Source organism: Dermacentor albipictus, chromosome 6 (assembly GCF_038994185.2).
Source record: "Dermacentor albipictus isolate Rhodes 1998 colony chromosome 6, USDA_Dalb.pri_finalv2, whole genome shotgun sequence".
Lineage (NCBI taxonomy): Eukaryota > Metazoa > Arthropoda > Arachnida > Ixodida > Ixodidae > Dermacentor > Dermacentor albipictus.
In genome coordinates this window covers 109462439-109489720 of record NC_091826.1, presented here as the reverse complement: position 1 = coordinate 109489720, position 27282 = coordinate 109462439, and the positions used below count along the sequence as shown (strand labels likewise).

The following is a 27282-nucleotide window of genomic DNA, read 5'->3' as shown; positions in this document are numbered from 1 at the left end:
GCAATAATTCAGGTCTGACAAAATTGTAAATTACACGATCAAGACTTTTACTTTCATTGCAAGGAAGTGCCAATGTCAGCCTATTAGTCCTCCTATACGACACAGCTTTGTTGCAACTGCATTTGCACGATTATCCCAACTCAGGTGACCCGCAAAATGCACACCTAAGTGTCTTAGGCTATCCACAAAGACAGTTTTCTCGGAGCCAAAACATAACTGGGACCTCAACGGAACTTGCTTGCTCTTAGCCATGATTACTCGTTTAGCATTGAACTCATTATTCTTCAGCTAATCTACACCTTATCACCATTCTTAAACAAAACAATTTTTTCACAATATAGAACTGCAAAACTGTCTGTATTGGCCTAGGTGAGGATGCGCATAGATTTTCTGTTCCCAAAAGCACTCGACTGCGCTGACAATAAAAAGATTGATTTCCTATCTAAGCTATATTTAACTGTTCGAAAACCGGTCGGGACGACAATTTCGATGCAATTTTTGACCATCAGTTCACTCATCTTCAAAGGAGCCTATGTTTTCAACTGTATTTCTTTTTCAACGTACACTGTTCTAGTACACTCTAACTGTGCTAAAGAATTCGTAGTTGAATAGCCAGTAGGGTTTTTGAGCGGTTTCTTCATTCTTACGTACACGCATATGTCGAAATAATCGTTGGCTTTATTATTTTTCTCATTGTAACATATCTTGCCCTTCTTGTCATATGATCCTACCGTGTACTACATGGCCAATATTGCGCCGTGGGTATTCGCCAATGTCAGGAATAACCGCCACCATCATCATCATCATGCGTGCGTGCACCGCAAAGACGAAGGCAACCCGTTGTGCCACTGGCTCTCTTCCGGCTTCTACGTTAGTGACAACTTGGCGAAAAAATGGGTGAGTTATCTCGTCCACGTCTATGTCTCGAGAACGCCGGGTAAACAATTTCTGCGTGCTGAACTTCCGTGGCAGGCATTCTTAGTTTATTACCGCTATGTGACCAACGCATCTGGCTAGGTCAGTTTTCGGGATTCAGCGTAAACAAACAGGCTATTTTGCCGGCAACCAGTCGAAGCTGGATAACTGTACCATCCAGCATTTCCATAGTGTCCCTTGGTCGAACCGACGTCCTTTGTCCATAGTGTTACTTGCTGGTTAGAGATGATTTAGCCTGCAAGAAAATTAAAATGCTGGCAAACGGAGGACAAAGGAGAGAGCCTGAAAGTACAATAAAGCCCACTGGGCAGGATCTTCAGGGCACCCAGAGGGCAACGAGGGGATCAAAGCTGGTACCAGGGTGGTCAGGTGGTTGGGGCTACGCCGCAAAATAATTTACACCCTCAAAAGTGAATAAAGGTGTAAATCAGTCTATAACTCGCACCTTTACACAATGAGGCACGCACGTACGCCCCAGAGTGGATAAGGGTGTTAGATATAAAATGGTTTATACTATTACTAACCATGAGGGTGTACATAGTTTTACACCTTACCGAGGCCTAAGCGCGCGTGGGAGCGTTCGTAAAAGAAGTCGGTCGTCTGCTCTTCTAGGCAGTCGATCTCATACATAACCTGCACGTGGAGATCTCGGCGAACCCTCAAACCACTGGAAGGTGTGGGTTTCATGTTGTGTCCCCGTCGCTCCTTTGTTGTCCCGGATGCAGCGACATTACTAAACAATGACACGCTGCTTACACTTAGTGCTTGCTCAAGTTTTCACTTTTTTCGCGCTGTCAGTGGTCAGAATCCACGCGTGCAATTTACGAAAACTGCCCATGAAATTTACTTCGAGCGATCCTGCTTGTTGTCAAAAGAATAGCCACAGCATTAATCAAAACGTCAACATTTCCATAGATTCTAGAGGAAATGTGGGAAAACACATTCCCTGTACTAAACAAGGCGTCTTAGCATTTATTTGCTTTTGCCCATCTTTAAACATTAAATATTTTACTGCCTCTCAGAGCAGCATGATTAAAGCGGCGCAAAATGCGAGGATATCTTTGTAATCCCATTGGCATTCTAAGCCTTATTCAGCTACTTTACGCCCTTCGTCCATGTCACGTAAGCTGTCTAATAGATGGGGCCACTAGGCATCTGCCGTGCAGGCAGCACGAGTCACGGGGACTGGCTACTGGCTACTGGCTGGCACAGTAGACAACTTGGGTTACCGAGTATGGGGGCCGCTGGGTATTTTCCCGGACAGACAACTTGCGCTTCCTAATTACATTATTGCTGCCATCGCCGCCAATAGTGAATTTGCCGTCACCAAATAACATATACGCCACTTACCACTCGAATTAGCGTGCAAAAGCATTTCCAAAGAATGAACAGTGCCTAAAATTGTGGCAAGGCACCAAGGCAACAAGTAGGCGAGCTCTCCCAAGTAACAAATGAGCTAATAATTAAGGAAACGACAAAAATGAAAGTGTCCAACTCAAGAGATAGGATAGAATTCGCAGAAGTGTCAAAACTGATCAACAAGGCGAAAGTAAGGGATATTCGAAACTATAGCGTGGGAAAGACTGAAGAGGCCGTAAAAAATGAACGCAGCCTGAAATCGGTGAGAAAGAAACTCGGCATAGGACAAACCAGTATGTATGCACTGCAAGATAAGCAGCGTAATATCATCAGCAATCTCGAAGATATAGTAAAGGAAGTGGAAAAATTTTATACTGACCTGTACAGTACCCAGAGGAGTCAGGATACCTCCATTAGAAACAGTAATGAACAGGATACAGGAACTCCTATGATTAGCGATGATGTCAGAATGACCTTGCAAGACATGAAACGAGGAACAGCGGAAGGGCAAGGTGGAATAACAGTCGATTTAATCAAAGATGGAGGAGACAAAGCTTGAAAAACTGGCGGCTCTTTATAAGAAGTGTCTATCGACTACAAGGGTCCCAGAAAACTGGAAGAATGCAAACGTTATACTAATCCACAAAAAGGGAGACATTAAAGAATTGAAAAATTATACGCCCATTAGCTTACTCCCAGTATTATACAAAATATTTACCAAAATAATCTAATAAGGGCAACACTGGACTTTGGTCAACCAAGGGAACAGGCTGGCTTCAGGAAGGGATACTCTACAATGGATCAAATCCATGTCATCAATCAGGTTATCGAGAAATCCGCAAAGTGCAATAAGCCTCTCTATATGGCTTCCATACATTAGGAAAAGGCATTTGATTCAGTAGAGATGCCAGCAGTCATGGAGGCATTACGTAATCAAGGAGAACAGAACGCTTACGTAAATGCCTTGTAAAATGTCTACAGAGGTTCTACAGCTACCTTAATTCTACACAAGAAACGCAGGAAGATACCTATAAAGAAAGGGGTCAGACACGGAGGCACAATCTCTCCAATGCTATTCAGTGCGTGTTGAGAAGTATTCAAGCTACTAAACTGGGAAAGCTTAGGAGCAAGGACCAACGGCGAATACCTCGGCTACCTTCGATTTGCAGATGACATTGTCTTCTTCAGCAACACTAGGGATGAGTTACAACACATGACCGAGGACGTTAACAGAGAGAGTGTGAGGGTGGGGTTGAAGATTAATATGCAAAAGACAAAGATAATGATAAATAGCCCGGCAAAGGAACAAGAGTTAAGGATCGCCAATCGGCTTCTAGAGTCTGTAAAGGAGTACGTTTACCTAGGTCAATTAATCACAGAGAACCCTGATTAAGAGAAGGAAATTCACAGAAGAATAAAAATGGCTTGAATCGCACATGGCAGACATTGCCAGCTCCTGACTGGAAGCTTACCGTTATCATTGAAAAGGAAGGTGTACAAGCAGTGCATTTTACCGGTGATAACATATGGGGAAGAGACTTGGAAACTCACAAAGAAGCTTGAGAACAAGTTAAGGACCACGCAAAGAGCGACGGAACGAAGATTGCTAGGCATAACGTTAAGAGATAGAAAGAGAGCGGTTTGGATCAGAGAGCAAACGGGTGTAGACGATATCCTGATTAACATCAAGAGGAAATAATGGAGCTGGGCATGTTATGTAATGCGCTGGTTAGATAACCGTTCCACCATTAGGGTTACAGAATAGGTACCAAGAGAAGGAAAATGCAATAGAGAACGACAGAAGACTAGGTGGAGCGATGAAATTAGGAAATTCTCGGGCGCTAGTTGGAATCGGTTGGCACAGGGCAGGGGTAATTGGAGATCGCAGGGAGAGGCCTTCGTCCTGCAGTAGACACAAAACAGGCTGCTGGTGTCGTTGCTGCAGCTGCTGATGACGATGGAAATTGTCTTTGCCATCCGCTTCATCTACAGAGTTGTAAAAGATAAAATGCATCAAGCAGTGTTCCTTGCACTTGTTTCTCGCTGCCGAAGCAGTTGTGTTGAACCCTTAGAACAACATACCTCTGCTTGTTATCAAAGCCAGCGAGGACTTCCACTGGGGCTGATGTTCAGGGGAAATGCAGACGAAGCAATAAACTATGGTTGAAAAAGGCATGTTCCAGGTTGGAGCAACCGAATAGACAAAAGAATACTTGCCTTCGTCAGGGCTCTGCTAAAAGAGGTGCCCTGTATTTTTCCTTCAAGTCTATGCTCTTGACACATTCAGGGCTCTGTCGCAGTCCTTACAGTTCACGACAGAGCTCGTCTCCTCCTCTGTTCTTTCACATTTTTAAATAATAGTAATCAGCGATTCGCGGGCTTTCGGCGGAACGTTGCTGGAGCAGCGAGTGGCTGCTGACGCCCGTCTGCTCTCGATCCAGAAGGCGTCCAATGGCGGCGTTCCTGGTGCGCAGGCTGCTCGCTGTAAAAGGTCTACAAATTTTTGATGAAAGAGAAAGAGATGACTGTTACGCCACGGTGTTAACGAACATGCAGTTCGTGACCTAGAAGTACACCAAGTGAGCAACTTTATGGACAGGAAAGGTACGCAAGATAGATGTCGATTATTGTTTGAGGTCAAGATACGCCCCGAAAGGCGAAATACTACTTTTATGGGAGTGTGCTGCTTGATTATGATGTAGTGATTGCCCTCGAGCTTTTCCTTTAAATTTTTTAATGAATATAAGCTTCAAAATTCTGATGGTAAGCTTCCACCTAGTATTGTTTTCCTTGGCGTACACATTACAGCGCTGTGACACGAATACCAAGCTATTAACGAAAGGATTTCGCTCAAGGGCTAGATTATTTATTTATTTACTTACTTATTTATTTATTCATTTATTTGTCTATCAACAATGTTCTTACAAGCCTCGCACGAGGTATGCGGTAAGGGGGGCGTCACGAAAGACTAGCAGAGTATATATGTTGGGCATAAAACAAAACATAATATATATGCATTATTAGCAGACAGTATAAAAATGTATGCACAACATCTTATGCATACAATAAATCATTGCGCAAAAATAATAGGACGTGTAGTGCACATATCAGAGAAACGACAAAAGATACAGTTGTTTTCGTAAACAACGCAAAATATATAGCCGCTCTAATGTCATTGGACAAAAAATACAATAATAACAACCGAAATAATGAGCGCAAAAGTAAAACAGCACAAAGAACCCATATAACGGGAAAACGAAAGAAAATGCCTCATGCATCATGCAACATGTCTCTCGAGTACATCGCTTTGTGTTCCGGCGTGTCCTGTTTATTTCCACTGCGCAACCTTAGTAATTGGCAGGCCGTGGCATAGAAGGTGCGGGTGCAAGAGGATGTACCTATACGCAAGTAAAGTCGTCTTTGTTGGCGTATACAGATGCACAATGCGCCTGCGGGCTCCCGTTCCGGGATCATGTGTGCATTCAGCTCGAAATTTAAATAGAAAGAACCTTATGGCAGCCGCTACTTGCGATCTACAGGCATCTATAGACGTCTGCCCCGTTCACACCCATTTTGAGCTTCGGTGGCTTGAGATAGACCACGCAACGCAGCAGAACACAGCCGAAAGCATTGTGCATCCCTAGTAGCAAATATGCTAATAAATATCGCCTCTGCCTCTTTCACAATTTGTAGTTCCGTGCACCGTATCGTAACCACGAGATGCACAAAGCATCGTTTCTTTTTAAATGAGTTCTTTTTTTAATGACTAAATCTGTCAGACTCACAGAACCCGCATAGTGGAAGAAGTGTGTATTGAAGATTGCAAGAGACGAGAGAAATCTAATAAGCAAGAAAATGCAAGCAACTAAGTAATAAGCTAATAATTAAAGGAACGAACTTATAAATCAAATTGATGAAGTGCGGCTGATAAACGCTCTTTTTTTTTTCGGGAAGTCAACGTTCTGGTACGGGTAAGATGTTCCGTGTTACTGATCGCGTAATACTGCTTGGTGGTCCTCGTCTACCCAGATAAATGCATCCCGGAAATACAAGGGCCGCTTGTCTTACTACGTATACAAGGCCGCTTGCTTGTCTTACTACGTGTGTACCTCTGTCACGCGCCTATTCATTGGCTATCATTGTATTCACGTTTGTATTCCCCCATTGTTGGTCCATAATTTCTTCTTCTTTCGCACATGACAAGGTGAGACAGAGATGGGGTCGACCGTCGAGTCCACTGTGGAAGGTAAGTCCCAAAGACCACGTTTAGAAAGACGTGCCACGCTCGAAACATAGCACCTTCACTCTGAAAACGTTTGAGCTGTTACTGGTGCAATTTCGAAATTCAGGCGCACAGAAAGACGAACAAATGTCTGCTGCTTTGTTTCAGAATCATGGTCACTTTGATTTTTTTTTGCACCTAATTAGGGATCATATGCATCATATACTACCCGCGGTAGGCATTCCGAAGTTTCGCGTATATGTCTAAAAAGGAATTAAAGAATGACGACCATTCCACTCTGTGAAGATGGAATGGCAGCGAAAGCTGACAGTCAAAGCTCTCAAACGGGAAGCAAAGTGCTTTCGCTGCCATTCCATTTTCACAGAGTGGAATGGTTGCCCGGGCTGGAGATTGTCGTTTTCGTTCAGCATCGCGGGAACGTTCTTCGTCGGTGGTCGTTTCGCGCCGGCGCCGTTTGCATTCTCGATGCTGTACCCTCCGGCGCTCCTCGTACGCATGTTGTTCTTCGAGTGTACGAACTATACGTGTCTGCCCCATCGATAACGCAGCTGTTTTTAGCGCCGATACCTCTCCTGCTTATATACTGCGATAACCTTGACGTCACGGTATTTTTTCTCGGCGAAGCGCTCTAATCGGCTCCACATTCTCACATCTGCGCTGCCGCGCTACACCCGTATGGGTTTGTTACAAATCGCTAAGTCCGTTTCTGTTGCCCGACGCCAATGAAACAACGGAAGGTTAGTCATATACAGCTTTCGCAGTGAAAAAGAAGTGTAAAATTCCTCAAGGTGTACCTGAAGGAGATGTAGTACTGACCAATCCTACTTCCTCAGCGCCTAGACTGAGCAGCGAGCGACCCGCCCTGGTTGCTCAGTGGCTATGGTGTTGGGCTGCTGAGCACGAGATCGCGGGATCAAATCCCGGCCACGGCGGCTGCACTTAGATGGGGGCGAAATGCGATAACACCCGTGTACTTAGATTTAGGTGCACGTTAAAGAACACCAGGTGGTCGAAATTTCCGGAGTCCTCCACTACGGCGTGCCTCATAATCAGAAAGTGGTTTTGGCTCGTGAAACCCAATTTTTTTTACACTGAACAGCGCTACCGCCTTATTTCGTTACTTGAAGAAAAACTGGCTGTGGCTTAGCTAAGGTTAAGCCCAGGATGCGAAGCATACTAGCCTTTATTTTAACGCGACAGCGTTAAGGAGCTCGTGTCGCAGAAAAGCCGGTGTCGTCGGCGTCGGCTCAGGCGTGCGGCGCTTGCTCAGGCGCACATTTCGTTGTCGCGCCGAACGCTGCGTCGCTCGACGCTCACTGCGTCCGATGCGGGGCGCGTAGTCGCTGCGCCGTAGCAAAGCCACCTAGAAACAGTCTCTGTAGCATGCAGCTGCCTTCGCTTCTCATTCCAACGAGCAGCTTTGTCTCCGGGAGGCATCTCACCTCGTGAGTGTCTAGCAGAGGCAAGCGCAGCTGCTTATATACCGCCGCGACGCCGCGAGCGACAGCGCGAGTTGGAGCCCCGTTTCTCCTCTGTCGTGACGTCAAGGTGTCACGTGGTCAGCCTTGAAGGCGACGGCGCGAGTTGGAGCCCCGTTTCTCCTCTGTCGTGACGTCACGGTGTCACGTGGTATTGAAGGCGACACCGCCGCGCCTGAGGAGCTGGGTTGAGCTCTGGTAATATGCTTCGCATAAAAAGAGCGCTACGAAGACGCGGACTAAAAGAAGACCATGTACAACGGACAAAGCGCTTTGTCCGTCGTACACGTTCTTCTTCTTTTAATCCGCGTCTTCGTAGCGCTCTTCAAGTATGCAAAACCAACTCGCCCACATCAAGCTTCTGCTGCTTCAGGTTATTTCGTTAGGAATCACAATCGTGGCTGTATTTTCAATAGCTTCGATTTGTTAGCAAGGCTGTTCGTATTTCTAGTAACATAGCATGCATGGTCATCTTTGTTACTCAACTCACAGTATTGAGCAGTGTTGCGAGTGGCTCGTAATACGGTCCCTGCTACTAGGATGTGGCCATTGCATACTCGCCATCCTCGATGCCATACAGCCTGCTCTAAAGGTTTTTGTATTTTGATTTTAAAACGTGCTAACCTTCTCCCAACCATTAGAGCCAAACTGTCACGTGAGGGCGTAGCACCTTTCGGCTGATTACGTCAGGATGCCAAAGCGCACGCTTTCAGGACAGTTGCGAGCGGTAGCGAAAAGCAGGCTGTTCACTCTTGCTAGTGCAATGAAGCAGGTGCTCCCGCAGCCTCAGAAACAGCCTAAAACGATATATGCATGGCGATGCTTTGAAAACTCTTGTTGTAATGGCCGGTGCTAGCAGGATGGACGGAAAATCATGGGGCCAACATGACAGCTTTTATGTTCTATGCAGCCCGACCCACCGGGTTCGAATACTGCCCTCAGTAAAGCGCACGGGACGGTTCCGCTCGGGTGCAGTGGTGGAAAGATTATTGAGGTTCAAGTCACGGCATATGGTAACACCGAGTTCCAAGCGGACTGCAAATGCGAGGCGTACCTTCTTCCATTCCTCGGTCACTAATGCGAAACGCCGAATTCCTGAGAAATTACGACAGTACCGCATCCTCACTTTTGCTAATATGGGAACTGGAGCGACCGAGTGGATAATTGACGAGTTTCGTAGCAAGCTCGGCCAAAAGAACTGCGGATGCCTCGCCGACCTTTGACTCGGACTCGTGACACATTACAATGGCGAAACGCACTCTGCTGGTTTGTTTAGTTTGGTCAGTTGGTTATCGTTTAGCCAAATTAGCTGAGAAGCTCATTATTGAAATGCGCGGTTGCCTATCTACTGAGCTCCAGCCACGGGTATTTATGAAACAATATTCGAAATCTGCATAGACACGGCGTTTCGCAGAAGTTGCAGAGAATTAGGGGCGGTACTGGAGTACGCATGTTCGGTAACATACTAATTAGCTCGTTCGAATGTATTAGTTATGCGAATGCACTCTGAATAATAAGGACATTCCAATACTGATGCCGGTATAGATAAAACTTATATCTAAGAGAAATGTCGCCTTAAAGATATATATGCGAATTACGTGCGAGCTTAGAATCTATGGTATGATGGTAGATAGTCAGCTTTATTTATCTAAGTCTTATGAGTTATCAGCCATTTGTTGCTTGTTTTTTGCCTTCATATTCTTACACCAAAATAAACACTCGTAGGACAACAGCGCCGCAGTTGCCCCCTTCGCGCTTTTTTCCCATTTCTGGCTGTTGGCGAATTTATGGCGCAGTAGCAAGGTCACTCTATCGAATATAATTAAGAAGAAATTGTTCAGAGAATGAAGAATAATTCTGCAGGCAATAAAGTATACCAGAAATGCACGTTATATGCCTTAGTGTTCGTAATTTAAGGGGAAAAAAACAATGTGGCTCTAGAAAATAGTCAACGAATTTGCAGGAATTCAGGGTAAATCCTTGTTGATGAAGTAATTCTCTACAACTTTTCTTGAACACAGCGTATTAGAATCTTCGAAACCTTTCAGCTACCAGCCCTGGTTGCTCAGTCGCTATGGTGCTAGGCTGCTGAGCACGAGATCGCGGGATCGAATGCCGGCCACGGCGGCCGCATTTCGATGGGGGCGAAATGCGAAAACACCCGTACACTTAGATTTAGGTGCACGTTAAAGAACCCCAGGCGGTCGAAATTTCCGGAGTCCTCCACTACGGCGTGCCTCATAATCAGAAAGTGGTTTTGGCACGTAAAACCCCATAATTTATATTTTTAACCTTTCAGCTGATGATTTGTTGCTGCAACTGAGAGATAATTGCAAGGTGTTCACCCCTCTCCTTTTTTAAAATGGCCATCAGGTTAGGGCAATCTCGACCGTTAATGCATGAATGAAATTAATTAGGAAACATTTTAATGTTTTAATCGTTTAAGATGTTGGACTACACATTGCAGCCATCTTGCTTGCTTGCAATGAGCGTTCCAGATTTGACGAATACTTTTAAGATGCAGACAATAGACGCGGCACAAAAGGAATGTCACACACACAGGGCAAGCGCCTGTCCTGTGTATGACCTTAACTTTGTGCCGTGTCTCTTGTTTGCGCCTTAAAAATGTTTCTCAAATATACACCGGCTAGGCCGACAGAAAGTTCGTCTAAGCGTTCCAGAATTAACTCATAACTCTAAGCTTGAGGTACAGTGGACTGGAAATGGAGGTTTGACACTTTCTAAACGATGAGGCATTGGTTACGTGCTGTAGTTACCACTCACGTGTTTCCATTTGTCTCTCACCTACAGCGTCTTCTTACACAAGCGAAAGTAAGTTAAAGCTGGGGGTGATGCCCACATTGGAAGAGACTGGTGCCGTCTCTGAATGACCGAAGCGCATTTGCATGATATGTTTTCATCACTCCGTGAAAATCAAAGAAACGAAATTGCATCTCTCTGTCTAAAACAGCTTGTATGTGAAATATATAGAGCGGGGATTACAGTAAATTCTACATTGACTTTTGTTGACTTAGGCTTTGCTATCCATGCGCGTGTCAATTTGCAAATTTTCATCACTGGACTTTTCGAAAATTGGGCCCTGTAAGTTTGCGCAAAGTTATTTCGTGTACTTTCTAAAGAAGAAATAATTCTTTGGCAACGCTCCCATTTTCACTTTCTCTGCTATACAAAAGCCGTGCTTGTGAAATGTATTACTTGACGCCCTCAGCAATATCAAAATTCTTTTTCGCAATTGTTTTGTATAACTTTTATGTGCTGACGAAGAAAATCTATAGTTAGCTTAACCCCAGTTACAGCATGAAAAACTATTTTGTTATATAAATATAGGAGTAGGAGGAGGAGGAAGTAAACTTTATTGCCCTAGAAAGAGTAATTCAGCGGTCGGGCCGGATGTTTTCATCTTCTAATGGTTGATGCCGATCTCCGGCCTGCATGGTTGGCGCCCCTATTCCAGGGCACCACTGAGCGTGGCTGCTCGTCGGGCATGATTCACCAGCCTCCGTTGGAGGCTAGGGTCGCCGCTGGAGAGCACGCTCTCCCACTGCTCCGCACTCGGATTTTCTAGTTTGTGGAATGCCTTATTCGTATTGCACTCCCATGTGATGTGATAAAGTGTGGGTATTGCGCCACACCACGGGCATGTGTCCCTGTATTGACCTGGGAACATTTTGTGTAGTTTATGTAAATTTGGGAAAGTTCCTGTCTGCAGCTTTCGCCAGTAAACTGCCTGTTGTTGAGTGAGTGTATTGTGAGGCGGGGGATATCTGATCCTCGTCCCTCTATGGTAATTTAGTATGTCAGAGTACGTTGGGATCACTGTCATGAAGTCCTCAGGATCTCTGTTTAGGCCCGCTCGGTTTTTGTATGCTCGCGAGCGATCCTATCGACCCTTCGATTGCCCTCAATCTCAGTGTGCCCCGGTACCCAAAAGATGGTGTGTCTAATGTGTTTATTCTGTTGGCCAGCGCGGAGGAAGATTTGGAGCGCTTTTAGACCAATTCTGCCGTTAATGTAGTTTCGACATGCTTCCTTGGAGTCTGTTAGAATTATAAGGGATCTATTTGTGCGGTAGCCCTCCACAGCTGCCAGAGCAACCGCCATTTCGTCTCCCTCGGTTACCGTACAATCCCGTGCCGACGCGCAAGCGATTTCCCTATAGTCCGAGCTTATTACTGCCGCGACGCCTCTTTGTTCCTTTTCCCTTCGTTCTCGAGGGTATACCGCGGCGTCCGTGTATACCGTGTTCGCCTTGGTTGCTAGGTATTTTTCTACATACTTTGCCCTAGCGTTCCGCCTGGCTGTGTGTAAATTCGGGTCCATGTTTCTTGGCAGCGACCCTACTTTGATGGTACTGCGATACTCATCGGGTAGGTTTGCCGTTCTTTGTTCTTCCCTCTCAATTTCTTTATGCCCCAGTTTTTTTTACGAGCTCTCTGCCCGTGGTAGTCTGCTGGAGTCTGAGTAGCTGCGACCCTAATTGTGCTTCTTTGAGCTCCCGAACGTGTTGTGGAGTCCGAGGGCCAGCAGCTTCTATGCCGAGGTGTTGGCCGGCAGGTGAAGCGCTGTTTTAAACGCTTTCCTTATGATGGCGTCGGCCTGGTCCCGTTCGCCTTTGTTTGTGTAGTAATATGAGCGGGCGTACGTAATCCCGCTGATTATGAGGCTCTTAACCAACTTGACTGTATCTTCCTCCTTCATGCCACTTCTTTTTTGCGAGACGCGGGTGATCATACGTGCCACCTGTGCCGTCGCTTGCTTGAGTATGTTTATGGTGTGTGTGCAGCGTTGATATCTCTGCACCCACATTCCCAGAATCTTGACGGCTTCTTTTTCTGGTATTTTTTGTCCTTCCAGGGTGATGCTGATTTGTTCTTCCGAGCGTTTTCCTCTTCTGACTCGCAGGAGCTCTGACTTCTCCGTCGAGCAGGCGAGGCCTCTTTCCCTAACACATTCTTCCACGCATGTTGCTGCGGCTTGTAGTCGTTCTTCTTTTTGGCTGAGCGAGCCTTGGTTAGTCCAGATGGTGATATCGTCGGCATAAATGGCGTGATGTATGCCGTCGATCCCTTCCATCATTGCAATGTTGAAAAGGATCGGTGAGATCCCGGATCCCTGCGGGGTTCCTTTGTTAGGCGTGTGGAACTTGTCTGTGCACAGGTCTCCTAACCCCACCGTGGCTGTTCTGTTTGATAGGAGCGCTGTCACGTAGCCGTGGATTCTTCGTCCGCTATTGAGATCGTCCAGTCCCTTGAGGATGGCCGCGTGGCTGATGTTGTCGAATGCTCCTTTGACATCGAGTGCCATTATTATGTTTTCTCCGTTGTAGGGGATGTTGCTTAGAACCCCCTCTTTAATTTGTAGTAGGTCGCCTTGGGTTCATAATTTGGTGCGAAAGCCGAACATACTGTGGGGATACAGATCTTCATCTTCCATGTATTGTTGTAGCCTCCTTGTCACGATTCGCTCGTACAACTTGGCAAGGCACGAAGTGAGTGATATCGGCCGTAGGTTTTCTACTAGTAGCTTTTTCCCTGGCTTGGGGATCATAACTACTTCCGCATGTTTCCATTCCTCTGGCAGTGTCCCCGCTTCCCAATGTGTATTGAGGACGTTCGTCAGCTGCGTGACCACCTCATCACTTAGGTTGCGGATTAGTGCGTTCCTAATATTGTCCGCACCTGCTGCTGTGTTCCGGGTCGATGCCTTAACTGCTGCGAAAACTTCCTCCCTAGTGATGGGTCTGTCTAGGTCGGTGTTTTCTTCGCCTCGGTATCTCTCCGTGTTCGCTTCGGGTTTATCTTGCCCGTAGCACTTTACACGGACTTTTTCCAGTAGCTCTTCTTCTGTCCCTTCAAATTGGTGTACTAGTCTTTGGATGGCCTTGTTACTTTCTGACTTGGTCTTGGTTGGGCCCATTAGAGCCTTGAGGATACGCCAGGTCTTTGCGGTGCTGAGGGTTCTATTCAGCATGTCGCTAAACTTTTGCCAACTTTGTCGTGTGAGTTGGGCTGAGTATTCCTCTGCCTCCTTGGTAACCTCTGCTACCTTCTCCTTTAGCTTGTTATTTAGTCGTTGTTTTTTTCCACCTTTTGGTTAGTCCACGCCTTGCCTCCCATAACCGGAGGAATCGCGAGTCCACCTCCGGTGTTTGCTCTGACCTTTCGACCTCCTGGGTGTATCGTTGCTGTATTTCCTTAAGTTGTTTGCACCATTCCTCTATGGAGGTTATCGCCCCCTCCATGTGCTTGCATTCTTTGCGAAAAGCGTTCCAGTCCGTTATTTTGGCTGTTGCTACCTTGCGCTTGATGTTCTCTGCTGACACTTGCGTTCTTATAATATAATGGTCGCTACCCAGGTTCTCCAGCCGGTTCTCCCACGTGGCTTGTCTAGCTCCCCTGACGTATGTCAGGTCTGGCCATGTGTCGGGACTAACGCTGTTGCCTAGGCGCGTTGGATGGTTTGCATCCGTTAAAAGGGCACAGCTTGTGATTTCTGCTGCGTCGCTAACTTGCGTTCCCTTCTTAGTGTCTTTTTGATATCCCCAGCTCTGCCCCCTGGCATTAAAGTCACCCATTATAAGCAGGGTGTTGGATTTCGCTAGCTTGCTGGCTCCTATGAAAAGTTTCTGAAAATCCCTGTCATTTTGTCGCGGTGGACTGTATAAGTTTATGATAAAAGTGCGTTTTTGTTTTCCCTTTTTCTTTGGAATTATCTCTGTCACGATGTGTTCTATCCGCGTGTCCGGAATTTCAACGTGTGCTATGGCGACTAGTTGTTTACTAATTAAGGTGGCCGTGCGATCTTTTTCTTGGGACGTGTATCCCTTGAGTGTCGGCACGGTGTTTGTCTCCTGCAGCGCGATTATGTCAGGACGACTTAACTGTGAATTTATGAATTCCTGCATCGGGCCTTGCTTTTTGCGGTAGCCTCTGCAGTTCCACTGCCATATATCTAATGTGTTGTTTCTAGCCATGTTGGTTTATCGTTGGTTGTTGTTATACTTTGGTTTTCAGTGCCGAATCTTTTTTCGTGATAAAGTCTATCTCTAGGCTCATTTGTTATCTTTTGCGTATTTTGATTTTTTATGTAGTTGCGAAAGCTTTGATCTTGCATTGCGATCTTTTGTTGCATCAAACTCATTTGCTCCTGCATTTTTTGCATAAAGGATTGCATTTGCATTTCTATGGTTCCCTTTTCCGACTGATGTGGCTGTTGCTCCATAGCTGGAGATGGAGTCTGCTGTCGCGGCAGGCTACCCGCCCTTTGCTGTCGCAGTTCCCTGATTAATTCTTTGACTCTCTCCTCTAGTTGTTCTGTTTTCTTCCTACTCTGCTCTAGTTCTCGCCTTAGAGCCTTGTTTTCTTCCTTTAGTTGTTTAAGTTCGTTGTCGTTATTGTTATTGTCCGAGTGCGGAAACCGTGATTTGGGAGGGCCTGCCCCCAGCTTACCTTAACTCAGCCCTTCTTTTGTTGTTGTTGTGGTTTTGGCTGCTGTTCCCACTGCCCTTTGGCTGCGGATGGTGGCCCCAGCGGTGGGAAGGAGCTGTCCCTGGAGTGGCTGCGGTCCCGGCTCCGCGTTTGGCTGCGGCCTCGGCTCCGCGAGCGGCTCTGCTCTCCTTCTGAGCTCAGCCACCTGGGACGGCGCCTACGGCTCCGGCTCCGCCCTCGGCTTTTCTGCGAGGCTCTTCCTCGCAGCTCGTCGATGTTCTTGAGGCGCATCCGGCAGTCCCGGGTACCGGCGGCGTGTTCGCCTCCGCATACCAGGCACTTTGGTTGGCACTGATGTCCTTCAACTGGGTTGTTTGCTCCGCACTGCCTTTAGGTTCTCGCTCCCGGCGTTGGGCAGACGTCCGAGCGGTGTCCTTGCGTGCCGCATACGTAGCAAAACTGTCTGGTTGGTCTGTAGGGGTATGTCTTGTATTCTACTGCGCTGAAGATGACCCACTTGGGAATGATGGGGCCGTCGAAGGTGATTAGCGCCATCTCCGACTTGCCCACCATCCTTGCCACCAGGATCTCCACCCCTTGAGTACGTAGTCGCAGCTTGGATTCCAGTATTTCAGATGGTAATCCTATCGGTAGTCCGTGGATGACCGCCCGCTTTACGTCCCCAGGCACCGCCACGTAAGCGTTTACTTCGTAATTGATGCCGCTGTATGGGAGGTACTTGATCTTCCTGATGACGTCCGCTACTTCTTCCTTGGAAGCAGTTGCGATGACGATGTTGGACCCTGGTCGGAGCCTGACCAGAAAGTCTTCTTCCTTGAATTTCATCCCGCAGGCCTCTATGATGGCTTGCGTTGCTTGATATGGTTTCATGTCCTTGATTTTCAGCCCCCCTTTGGGCCGGATGATGATCTTCGCGTCGTCCGTCGGTAGCGGTGGCAGCCTCTGCCTCGGCTGCCGCGGCGCTCGCACCTTTTGTTGTTGTTGCTGCAGCGCTCCCTTCACGCCGTCTTGCGTGACGCCACTGCCAGCTGTGGCTGCCGGCGTCATGTTGTTATTGTTCCCCGTGGCTTGGGATCCTCTCGTCTTCAAAACGACGTCGCTCTCTGTAGCGCGCTTGAGATTCTTTTTTTGGCGCCTGGAATGGTAGATTTCCCAGTTTTTTTCCCCGTCTTGCTGCCGGCTCGCCTCGCCCGTGGTTTCCTGCTGCATGAGGTCCTCTTCTGCGGCTCCGGTGCCCGCTTCCTCCGTGCTCGAGCGCGTGGTGCCGGGCGCCTCCTCCATATCTTGGCATTCTGCCGGGTTTTGGGCCGGCCCGGCCATAAAATTGCTTGTCAAAGGGTTGGTAGCGCCCCGGGGACCCATTTCGGTCGATGCCTTGTCGCTCCGGCCTACTTGGTGCCCACCTGGGTGTCGGGTGTGGCTAAGCCTAACGCGAGACTTAGCTCCCCGGCCACGTCGGAGATCTTCGAAGCCCGATAAAAACTCCAAAAATGGGCCTACCAGCTCGAAGGTGGTATCCTCGTGGTTCTGACGATCAGGTGCGGTATGTTGTAGGTATGTTGTAGGTGCGAGGGAAAGCGTTCGAGTGTTAGCCTACAAGGGTGGAGGGGGTAGAGGCAAATGAGCGCGTCTTCAATTCTAGCCCAGCCGTTGCTGCGCGTGGCACAGCTGATAGTGGCCGCACTGAACCTATCTTGAAGGTTATCAGCAGCGGCAGATACAAAGATTTCGTGAGACGAGATAACCTGTGGATTCGTGTGAGCTGTGTTGTCCATCCCTAGAGTTGGAGGCCGCGTCATCTCAATTTTTGGAGACGCGTTGAAGCTGTAGAGGCAGCACGAAGTGTTCGCTGACCGCTGCTGCCGTTCTTCATCACGTCAGAGTCCAGGCAGCGAGTGTCCGTGGTCATCGAGTGACATCTGTTCACGTCTGCCTGTACGACCATCGCACTATGGCCGGTGTAACGCACAATTTTTCCATCGCAGTTTCGCTATGAACGCGAAGCATCGATGCGACAGCAACTTAATCGACAGCTATGCGAAGTAAGATTATTTGTTTTTACGGTCGTATAAAATTATAAGCTATTGTTTACGAAGTTAATAAGCATGACGTCACGCGCGTACCGGGAACGCAAGCACATCTCCGTTGACCGCGGAAACTCGCTGACCAAACACTGGAGTGTGGAAGCACGGCAGCAGCAGCGAGCGGATTTACCTTCGTGCTGCCTCGAGCTCGCGCAATAAAAAGAGATTGGAATAGTTTAACGTTGTACTGTCACATGCTTGCTAACTTTGTTAAGAAATGAACGTTTACTGAAAGTACCCATAACCTTATTTTGTGGAGCTGTGTAATATATATATATATATATATATATATATATATATATATATATATATATATATATATATATATATATATATATATATATATATATATATATATATATGTGTGTGTGTGTGTGTGTGTGTGTGTGTGTGTGTGTGTGTGTGTGTTCAATTTATATTAGAGGAAGTACTTCTATGCGTATCAGATAACGACGCACAAGCTTTCCACTGCTGTTCCTGAAGTCGAACTGACTGCACGCAGGTACTGTGGGAGCAGAACAGTAAGTATAGCGGGTTTGTGCTCCTGCATCCTAACGTTTCCATTGCCCTGAAATCTTAGCAGCACGCAACGAAGGTCGGATGGCTGCCGTTATCTCCGTCGGCAGCCACAGCAAATCGTCGGCAGCCTTTTATATGTGCCGTCAAATCCGTTCCTGTTAGACGGCAGAAATCAAGAATGATGATTTTCTACAACGAAGCAGCGTATCTGACGGATTAGTATGAGTGAGCAGATTGTGAGATGTCGTAGGGGGAGGGGGGGGGGGGTATCTGGGCTAGCTAACGTCCGTAAAGTGAACAGAAAAGATAACGAACCATAGTACGGCGCAGAAGAAAGAAAGGACGCGTGATTTCACGGCGCGCCAGGACTGCGCAGTGGGGGAGTGATCCCGCGCAGGCCGCTGTCGCTGCGTCTGCTGCCGTCTGCCCTCAATACAACGGCGCGGCTGTTGTGGAGGGAAAGCATAGAGCTATTGTGGAAAACACGGGGATGTGCGCCGCGGTACGTGTGTAAAAACTGGAATGTGCATTGCAGAGGTAGATGATGGCAACAGTTGCGACTTCGAAAAAAAATGGGAAACGTGGGAAGGCCATGCATTGTGCGCACGGCTGAAGAACAAGCCGAGTACGACGAGATGCGTCGACAGCAGAGACGCGACTATAACCAACGACAATATCCCCGTGCGAAAGCGGAGAATGCTGCCAGTGACTTTGCTTCCGAAGAACATCAGCGAGAGCAGATGCGAGAGAGTGATCGTCAGCGGCGAGCGCAAGCTACCGATGAAGAGCGCGCACTGAAGGCCGCTCGAAAGCGTGAATTAGGTTGTTTGAGGCTGCGTATAAGCGTCAGAAGCCGCTTTGCTGGCTGATCCACCACCATATGAATGGTTCGACCTGTCTTTTTTGCTTCTTTGCGTGAACTATGTGTTAAGACACTGCAACACGTAAACCGCATCTTGACTCGTACGGTATGCCTTCTTGCACGTTCTGTTAGTATTAGGCATAGAGTTTCATACAATAATTACTAGAGGGAACTATGTCGCAGCGATCGTTCAGCCATCATGGTAATGGTGGAAAGCGCGTGGATTTATCTGGTCTTCATGCTTGCGGGTTCAGACGCTCTTGTGGCATTGTTTATTGTTCGCTTTTTCTGCCTTCATTGTCTTCAGTTTCAGAGAAATCCTACTTTTCTAACTGCGGAATATTCTGCGAACCTGCGCAATTGCTGCAGCTTGTCGAGGTGGCCAAACTGAAATGCGCCAAGTGTCTCAATGCACTCTCTTGCCCGCTAGGAATTAATAAGGGCGTCCGTGACGTGATGGTTTCAATGGGGGGCCTCTGTACCATAGCTCCTGTGTTCGAATCCTGCCGTTGTAGAGCTTTAATAACGTTTATTTAATTATTTATTACACAGAAATTTGTATAAAATGACGAGTTTACAAAGCCACCAAGCCGTTCGAAGCCAGAAGGACGAAGTTTGCGTAAATCATATCACATGCCATAATTACCATGCTGGCTGAACGGCCCCGAATGAAGCTCCCGCATGAAACTCTGTATGTTTAGGTGTTGAATACTCTATTTCAGCTATGCTCTAGAAGTATAAGTTATCTCGAGGCTAGGAGTAGCATTCGAATCCCTGTATTCCAGAGCGTCCTTTCGCTCGACTGATCATGATGTTGTTGCCAACCCTTTGTATCGGGTGGACGTGGCAACCACGCCTAAGCCAGGATGACGCTCTGCTGCCTGCCCATTTGAGCAAAGCAAGCACGGGTAGGAAAGAGGAGAACAATAAAGAAAAAAAGAAGAAAAATGGGAGAGCACGCTACACTCATGGGCAGTCCTTTGTGCCCATTCCCAAGTGCCGCTCGCCATAGCATTCGGGGCATCTGATGATGATTGAAGTTTAGTGGCGCAAGGGCATCAAGGTCGAAGAGCGCCAGGACATGTGGTTTGGTTTAGTTGAATTGTGGATTTAGTTCTATGGCTTAAAATAGAGGCTGTATAGAGGCCTACACATACGACAAATCTGTAAATATTAGTGAATGAATGTTAAAATAATTACGAAGATAAATATAAAGCCTCGAATGCTTGGTTATAGGCACACATAGTAAATTATTGCCGATAGCCCGAGTCCCTTGCTGTACAATTCTTGCTTACGCAAGAAGTGCAAGAGAGCTCAGACATACTTTGTACATCAGACTGTGCCTCACCTGTGAGGCACAATCTGATGGTTAGGATGATATGAGATTATGTCTAGAAAATCAACTTCTGCAGGATAATTAAGCACTCTTTTAAAGTTAAAGAATGCATCCTCTGATAAAAACATTGATGGATTGGGGGGTATATGATTTGAATAAAGTTCCCTAAAATGAGCCACTCGCTCTCGGTTCAGGACATTCAGGACAGGTTCAGGACAAGTTCAGGACATTGAATGAGGACATGTAGGACAGTTAAGTTCTCACCGCAGCGTGTGCACGTCGGTGGGTCAGTTGCAGTCAAGAGGTGTTTGTGTGTGCCATAAGTGTGTCCTATTCTGAGTCGTGCCAGTGTGACTTCGGAGTGTCTATCAAGCTTCAGTGTGAAAGGTTTGGTTAACTGCGGTTTAAGCAGGTGGAGCTTATTTTCAACTTCCTTGTCCCATTCAGCTTGCCAATGAATACGGAGCGCCTTTCGTACCACAGGTTTCATGTCCACACCATGCATCCTGCTTACATCAACGGTATTCCTATGAGCCGCTTGTCCAGCATTTTTGTCCGCCATTTCATTGCCTGCGATCCCAGAGTGGCCTGGCACCCAGCATACAACAAGAGCTAGGTTTTGTTTATACACTACGTGAATGTGTTTAAGGAGCACGTTTAATACAAGGTTTCGGCTTTCTTTGCCAAAGGACAGGGCTGTGACAACGCTTAAAGAATCTGTGTATATTATTGACTTTTGTATTTTGTGTTGTACTATATGCTCAACAGTTATCAGAATACCGAATGCTTCCGCTGTTAAGATGCTGCTATTTTTATGCAACGTTTTAGACTTGGAAAAGTTTGGGCCATGAGCCATCTCCGCCACTGCGGCTCTGTCTACACCTCAAGCACTGTCTTCTCCACTAGTCCATTCGAAGCCAAGAGCATCCTCCAGGGATACATCCTGTACTACAGATGGCCCAATGCCCTCACACCGTAGCAGCACATGTTCAATGGCTTTGTCCTCCTTACCGCACGCCTGACACCACACATCATTGTTTATGCTTCGAAGGCGCACAAGTGTACGGAGCACACCAGGTCTTGCTTCAAAGAGGCAACCTATACTCCCAAGGGAATTGTCATACAGGTGCACCATGCCAATAGTGTTCTTATGACATCAACACACAGCGAACGTCGACTTCGTCGCCATATCCCACATCCAACGTGTTTCTTCGTCCTGCACTCGTTCCGGTGCATGTTTTGCCCAATTCCCTTGGTGAGATTGCGCTGACAGCGGAGCGAAATAGGCCATATTTACTCTTTGTGCGACATAAGCGCCTCATCCTCGGAATGCGCATGCATATCGCTGACAAGTAATCAAATGCACGTCTCGCCCACCGCCCTCGAGGCATGTAGAGCAGGTGGCCAGGGTATGCGCCTATGCCGACCACCTTCCGAGCCTAAAAGCTTGACCAGCCCAGCTCGCCATGAATAGCCTCGTTGGACACCGCACCATGACAGCCGACAGTTATTCGACCAACATCTCACTGGCTCCGCTCGAGCACCTCTCGCGCGGGCATCGAGAGACAGAGCACAGCCTTTGCGAACGTCAGCGCCTGAACATGAACGATTTTGAATGGGTCGCTAACCATGGTAAAGCTGCTCAGTCCCAAGAGACATCGGCGACGAATGATGCACTGCGTCCGAAGTGCCTTCTGGTGGAGGATGTCCTCTTGTAGGCCACATAGCTCCGGTCTACTTGACATTTGCACTCCCAGGTATCTGCATGCCGATCACACCATCAGGACCTCGTCCCCTAGCCTTATATCGCCCTGATTCATAGCCAGGCCCGCGAGGGGGACTATTGCGAATTTTTTGCAGTTAAAGCGGAGTACTAGGAGAGTTACCTCCACCTGACAGATGTTAATCAGCGCCTGTAGGTCCTGACGGCAATGTGCCATAAATACAAGGTCGTCAGCAAAGGTGAGAACAGGTAATCTGCACTTCTCATTCACCTCCACCACACTAAGTCATAGCTGGAAACCGAGACCACTACTGAGAAGTTTGTGCTTTAGGTTGGCTACATACAGATTATACGCGCATCCCTCTCGTAGTCGACAGGGCATCTGTCGTAGTTCCCTCGCAGCCTTTATAGGTCAGGAAAGTAGACCCCCAGAGTATGCAATGGCAGTATTGTTTCTGTGCAGCCGCTGTACTTTAGACAGCAATGTAGCCCGGATTTCGGTTGTAGACAGGCAGTCAATAAGTGGAGCATGTAGTACATTGCGTACCAAGCAACATGGGAGGGAGAGCTGCTCTGGCTTGGCAATCGCCACACACCCACTAAGCACGAGGAAATTGTTCTCCAGTCGTCGACCTGGACGGAAACTATTCTGTATTTCCGTAAGCAGGTGTTTTGCCTATGTTCACCTGCTTATTTATCCTTTTAAGATTCCTGCAAAAAGCCTGTAGAGAGCGCTGGTGGGCGGCATTCTTCGACAAGGTCAACTTTGCCTCCTTTCTTCGATATGAAAAAGACAAACGGCCGAGCTGCCTTGGGATTAGCGCACCTTCAGTGATCTCTGTGAACAGTCCAGTGAGCTGTTCTTTCGTCTCATTGCCGAAGCCTATAAATACTCCTGCTGGCAGGCGGTCCAGTCCAGCTGCTTTGCGGGCGCCGTTACATTTTATTGCACAATCAATTTCACCTCCGCTGACTTGCTACCGCACACCCAAACCCTACCCTGGCATCTCTCCTGGAAATGTCTCGTGTTCGGGCACATGGGATGACTCTCCTCCGCCTGCGGCCTAGCTTCCCTCTTCTTGGCCATATAAGCGATGCAGGTGGGAAGTGAGATGCTTTTCAAGCTCCGTATTTGCTTCCCCGGTATCCGCATTTAAGAGCTGAACATATAATCTATGAGTCCAATCCATAGACTGGACATATCGCCAGAATCTCTGCGCTGCAGATTTACCCTCCTCTTTTAAAGAGCGAAACAGACGAGCATTATATATAACGATCCTTACCCGTATCAGCATTTGCAGATCGTGTTTGAGGTCAAGGTACTCAGCCCAGGCAGCCGAGCGTGTCTATTTGTCTCCTTTCTTGACAAGGAATCGGTGTGTTGGCGGTTCGCCTCGCAGCGGACTTGCCATGTTTCTTCTGCATCCACCAAGGTTTGCGTACTGCACGTGTACCGCGCTTTTACCACACCATATGTCCTTGTATAACTAAGTGCAAGGCTGCCAAATAGTCATACTAGGTCACAGCCCTACTTATCAAGCACTCGTCTCGTACTCACCCACGACATTCGTAGAGGCTCGGCTGGGCAGGTACTTACCCTGTTTCTTTGTATATCGGGCGTGAGGCACCAAACTACTCGAGCAGTTTAACTAAATAACCAGCCGATTGTGGTCGCTGCAAGCTCTGTAAAAGCCTTCCTCGTTGATGTTCATCTGCCCAAGAAAGTGGTTAAGGCCTGTTGACACCCAGGGTATAATCGATGGATGTGTAGCTGTCATGGGGACACCAGGGGGGATAGGGTATTCGGACGAGTCCACCTAGTGGGCGGTCCATTTTGGCCACTGCTGATCGGATGCAACTGTACGAGCGAGGAGGAGACGAGCGGCCCTCGCCAATCAGCAGCGGCCGGAACGGACCGTCCATTAGGTGGACTCTTACAGAATACCACCTCCCCCTCAGGTTACCTGGCGTCCTCGTGGAATTATACCCGGAGAGTGTGGTTCCAGATTCGCCACAACCAGTTTAATCTCTTCGGTCATTCGAAGCAAGAGGTGTCCGTTTCCATCTGTGAACCCATTCCTCATTAAAGTGGCCCACAAGAATTATCTACCTCCTGGCAATTTTTTGCGTCCCTGAAGAGGCACTCCACGAGCTGAGTATTGGCAGTGTGTTGTTTGCTGCCGACTGACACATACACCACGAACACAGCAGCTGCCCAGAACATCCCCCAGTGTCCACAAATGATTCACACCGTAGCACTTACACTTTGCCACTCCATAGCTTGACGTCATAATTGTCCAACCTCTCCACCCTTCCGGTCACCTCCACTTCTATTCTTGCCCACCCAATGTCATCCAAGATGCACTAGGGGGTGCTCAAGACCTCGGAGGTGTATTTATGCAACTGCACGAAGCGAGATATCGCTTGCACTAGGACACTATATAGCAATATTCACTTCTATTCCCACCGGCGGGCACCATTCATATTCAGGAAACCGACACTGAAGCTCTAGTAAAACCCTTGATTGGGCTAGTTGGTTCATGCTTTAATTAATAAAGGCAAGGCGCAGAATACCAGGACTCAAGGTCCTGTCGTTTGTGTTCTTATTGAGTCCTGGTCTTCTGCGCCTTGCCTTTACTAATTCAATCTGAAGCTTCGTTTGCGATGGCAGCGGCCATGGCGGGGCCACAACTTGGCGTAGTGGGGGTGCAGCACTTGTTTGACCTGTAACTTTGGCCCTGCCATTTGGAGGATAAGCTGTCCAGGGGCAAGCATAAGCGGAGCTACTGCTGACGTTTTCATCCAGGATTGGTGCTGGGCAGCGTGGGTTGGACGAAGACCTAAAAAAAGCTCACATCCTAGGACCCACACGCTTTCCCATTTCTTCCGCCGCGATCTGGCTCTGCACCAGGACCTGATGGCTGACTCGAGCTATGTGTGGTGCCTTGACAAATTCCTCGCGCGGACCCATTTTCGTGCAAGCTACTTTCACTTGATCGTTTCACTGCTAACACTTCTAATACAAGACCTCTTCGGCCGACACTTCAGATATCCCATATAACACACAGGGTGCTCCTCTCTGCTCTCTTTCCAAGTCGAGATCGCACTACTGAGTTTATGCGGCATCTCGTTACAAGTACGCTGCTGTGGGTAATGTCTTGAAGGCCATCATGGATGATGATGATAATCGCTTCTGGGGCGCTCCAAGTATCAGTCGCCGCATCCGCCTCTGTCATAGCTTCCTGTAACGTAGCATCTGTCTTTGCACGAAACTTCGCGGGCCTGCTCCTCTTTGTAATCTGTGAGACCGCACACTTCATTCGGAAAGCACTTCCGTCTCGAAGCACAAGGTGTTGACGTGTCATCGCCCACGGGAACGTCACGGCGTTGGTGCTCGCTTGGAAAGGAACATTATTTTTGGGATACATTCCAGCAGATAGCCTGTTTCGCAGCTACTTTCGTTTCTTCGTGTTTAAGCGAACCTTCCACCCCTGGTCACTCTCCGGATCGTGACTTTCATTTTCACAAGCTGCATAAGATAGTCGATTGCTGCGCCATTCTTTTACAGGAACTGTCCCTGCACCTGATTCGCATTCCACGGCGGTTTTAATGAGAAAGCATTACATATGCCCCATTCCGCGAAGGTTGGAGGCACGACCGAATCCTGGTACCAAAAATGGCCGACGGCAAAGAGTAAACCCACATCAAAAAATACTAGAACTGACGTGAGATTTCTCAGGGAGGTCCCCGTGAACAAAGTAAAATAATACCTTTGAAAATAATATTAGGTAAATTTCGGCCTGGGTAGGAATCGAGCCCGGGCGTCTGGGGTACGAGGCGAGCTCGCTTCGCCGACTCCACGGCGGCTCCACGGTTCCGGTTGACTAAATGCGCGCTTAGTGCGCGTGTCATATTGCGCATGTCACGTCGCAACCACCTGGCTGACTGAACGTGCGGCCTAGAGCGTACGTCATTGAGCACGTGACGGCGCAGCCAATGTGTAGGAGGTCGCACCAGGTCATGAGAGAATAAAGTGAATGTATTAAATAAAAATTTGGAGGACGTTTAAGCTTAGCCTTCAAGAGCGGAACGCGATAGCATACAAAGATTCCTGACCGCTTCTCACACTCCCCGCCAACTGCAGCTAATGTAATCGTAATGTTTATCGGGAAACGCTGGCGGCAAACGCTATGCACGAAGGCGAGCTTTCTGGTAGAAACGCAGCCTCTTGCGTGGGCCGCAAATGCGCGGAGGCTAGCGCCATCTGGATTGTGTTATTTCAAGGAACCGAGCTCATCGCGCTGCTCTATGAATGGCAGAAACGCTGGAAATAGGTTGATGTTTGAGTTTCCGCGTAACAGAATTATGCTTTCTGGCATATTGCAATTACAATGCGACGCTATCATGTCTGTAGGTTCTGGTTAGACTGTTCGATTTTTCTGACACATCTTACTTTGAGAAATTCAATTATTTCAGTAACGCCTCTGCGCCACATGGAGGGCCTGAGTGGTTGTGGTTCGGAAGGATTGTTCGCCAAACTAGGTCCGACGCAAAAAGCTGACACCGGATTGTATGCTACACGGTGCCCTCAGCGCTGGCGCGGTAAAAAGCATTAATGTCAAATGACCCATTTGCAGAAATATACTGCGCATGAGCAGGAAAGGTATTTTCCAACCAAAGTTTCTTAAGACATCTGATTTTTGCCTCACATACAAGGTCGTCGAGTGTCTTCGTGTTACTGGTTTTTGGATGAACTCAGGACATCTTAGCGAATTTTATTGCAGGTCAAGTCATCAATACTCATGCAAAGATAGCACTTTTGTCTTGAACACGTAGCTTTTATTTTATAAGAACCCTAATATTTACATAAACAAAGCAAACTCATTTGACATGTGCGAGCACTCGAACTTAGTTCTCCGAGAAGCGGTCCAACTTTGCACTCGTTTTCCAACCAAATTTTGTAGTACTGCCGCTGCACGTAAGAGGACACGCGCCACTCTGCAAGTCATCCAGTGCCGCTTAGCGGTTGTTCCCGTTAAAGTGCGAAACAATAACAGGATACAGACCTACGCAAGAGGCCCAGTTTCTACCAGAACGCTCGCCTTCGCGCATAGTGTTCGCAGCCAGCGTTTTTCGGTAAACGTTACGGTTACATAAGCTGCAGTTGTCGGGAAGTCTGAAATGCAGTAAGGGGTCTCTGAACGCTATCGCATTCCACTCTTAAAGCCGAAGCTTGCGCGATCTACAACTTTTCATTTGGCCGTACAGAGGCT

The 27282-nt window shown here is 47.7% G+C and overlaps 1 protein-coding gene across 2 annotated transcripts in view; it reads left to right on the top strand.

Moving 5' to 3' along the window:
- The first annotated feature begins 813 nt into the window (after positions 1–813).
- The window catches only part of LOC135904971 (uncharacterized), a 103011-nt gene continuing 76542 nt past the window's right edge, over positions 814–27282 (top strand). For both annotated transcript variants that reach the window (XM_065435961.2, XM_065435960.2), the window contains exons 1-4: positions 814–897; positions 6500–6541; positions 10828–10848; positions 18072–18090. In XM_065435961.2, coding sequence (XP_065292033.1) covers positions 894–897; positions 6500–6541; positions 10828–10848; positions 18072–18090 — 86 coding nt within the window. In that variant the 5' untranslated portion in view covers positions 814–893. The remainder of the gene's footprint in view (positions 898–6499; positions 6542–10827; positions 10849–18071; positions 18091–27282) is intronic.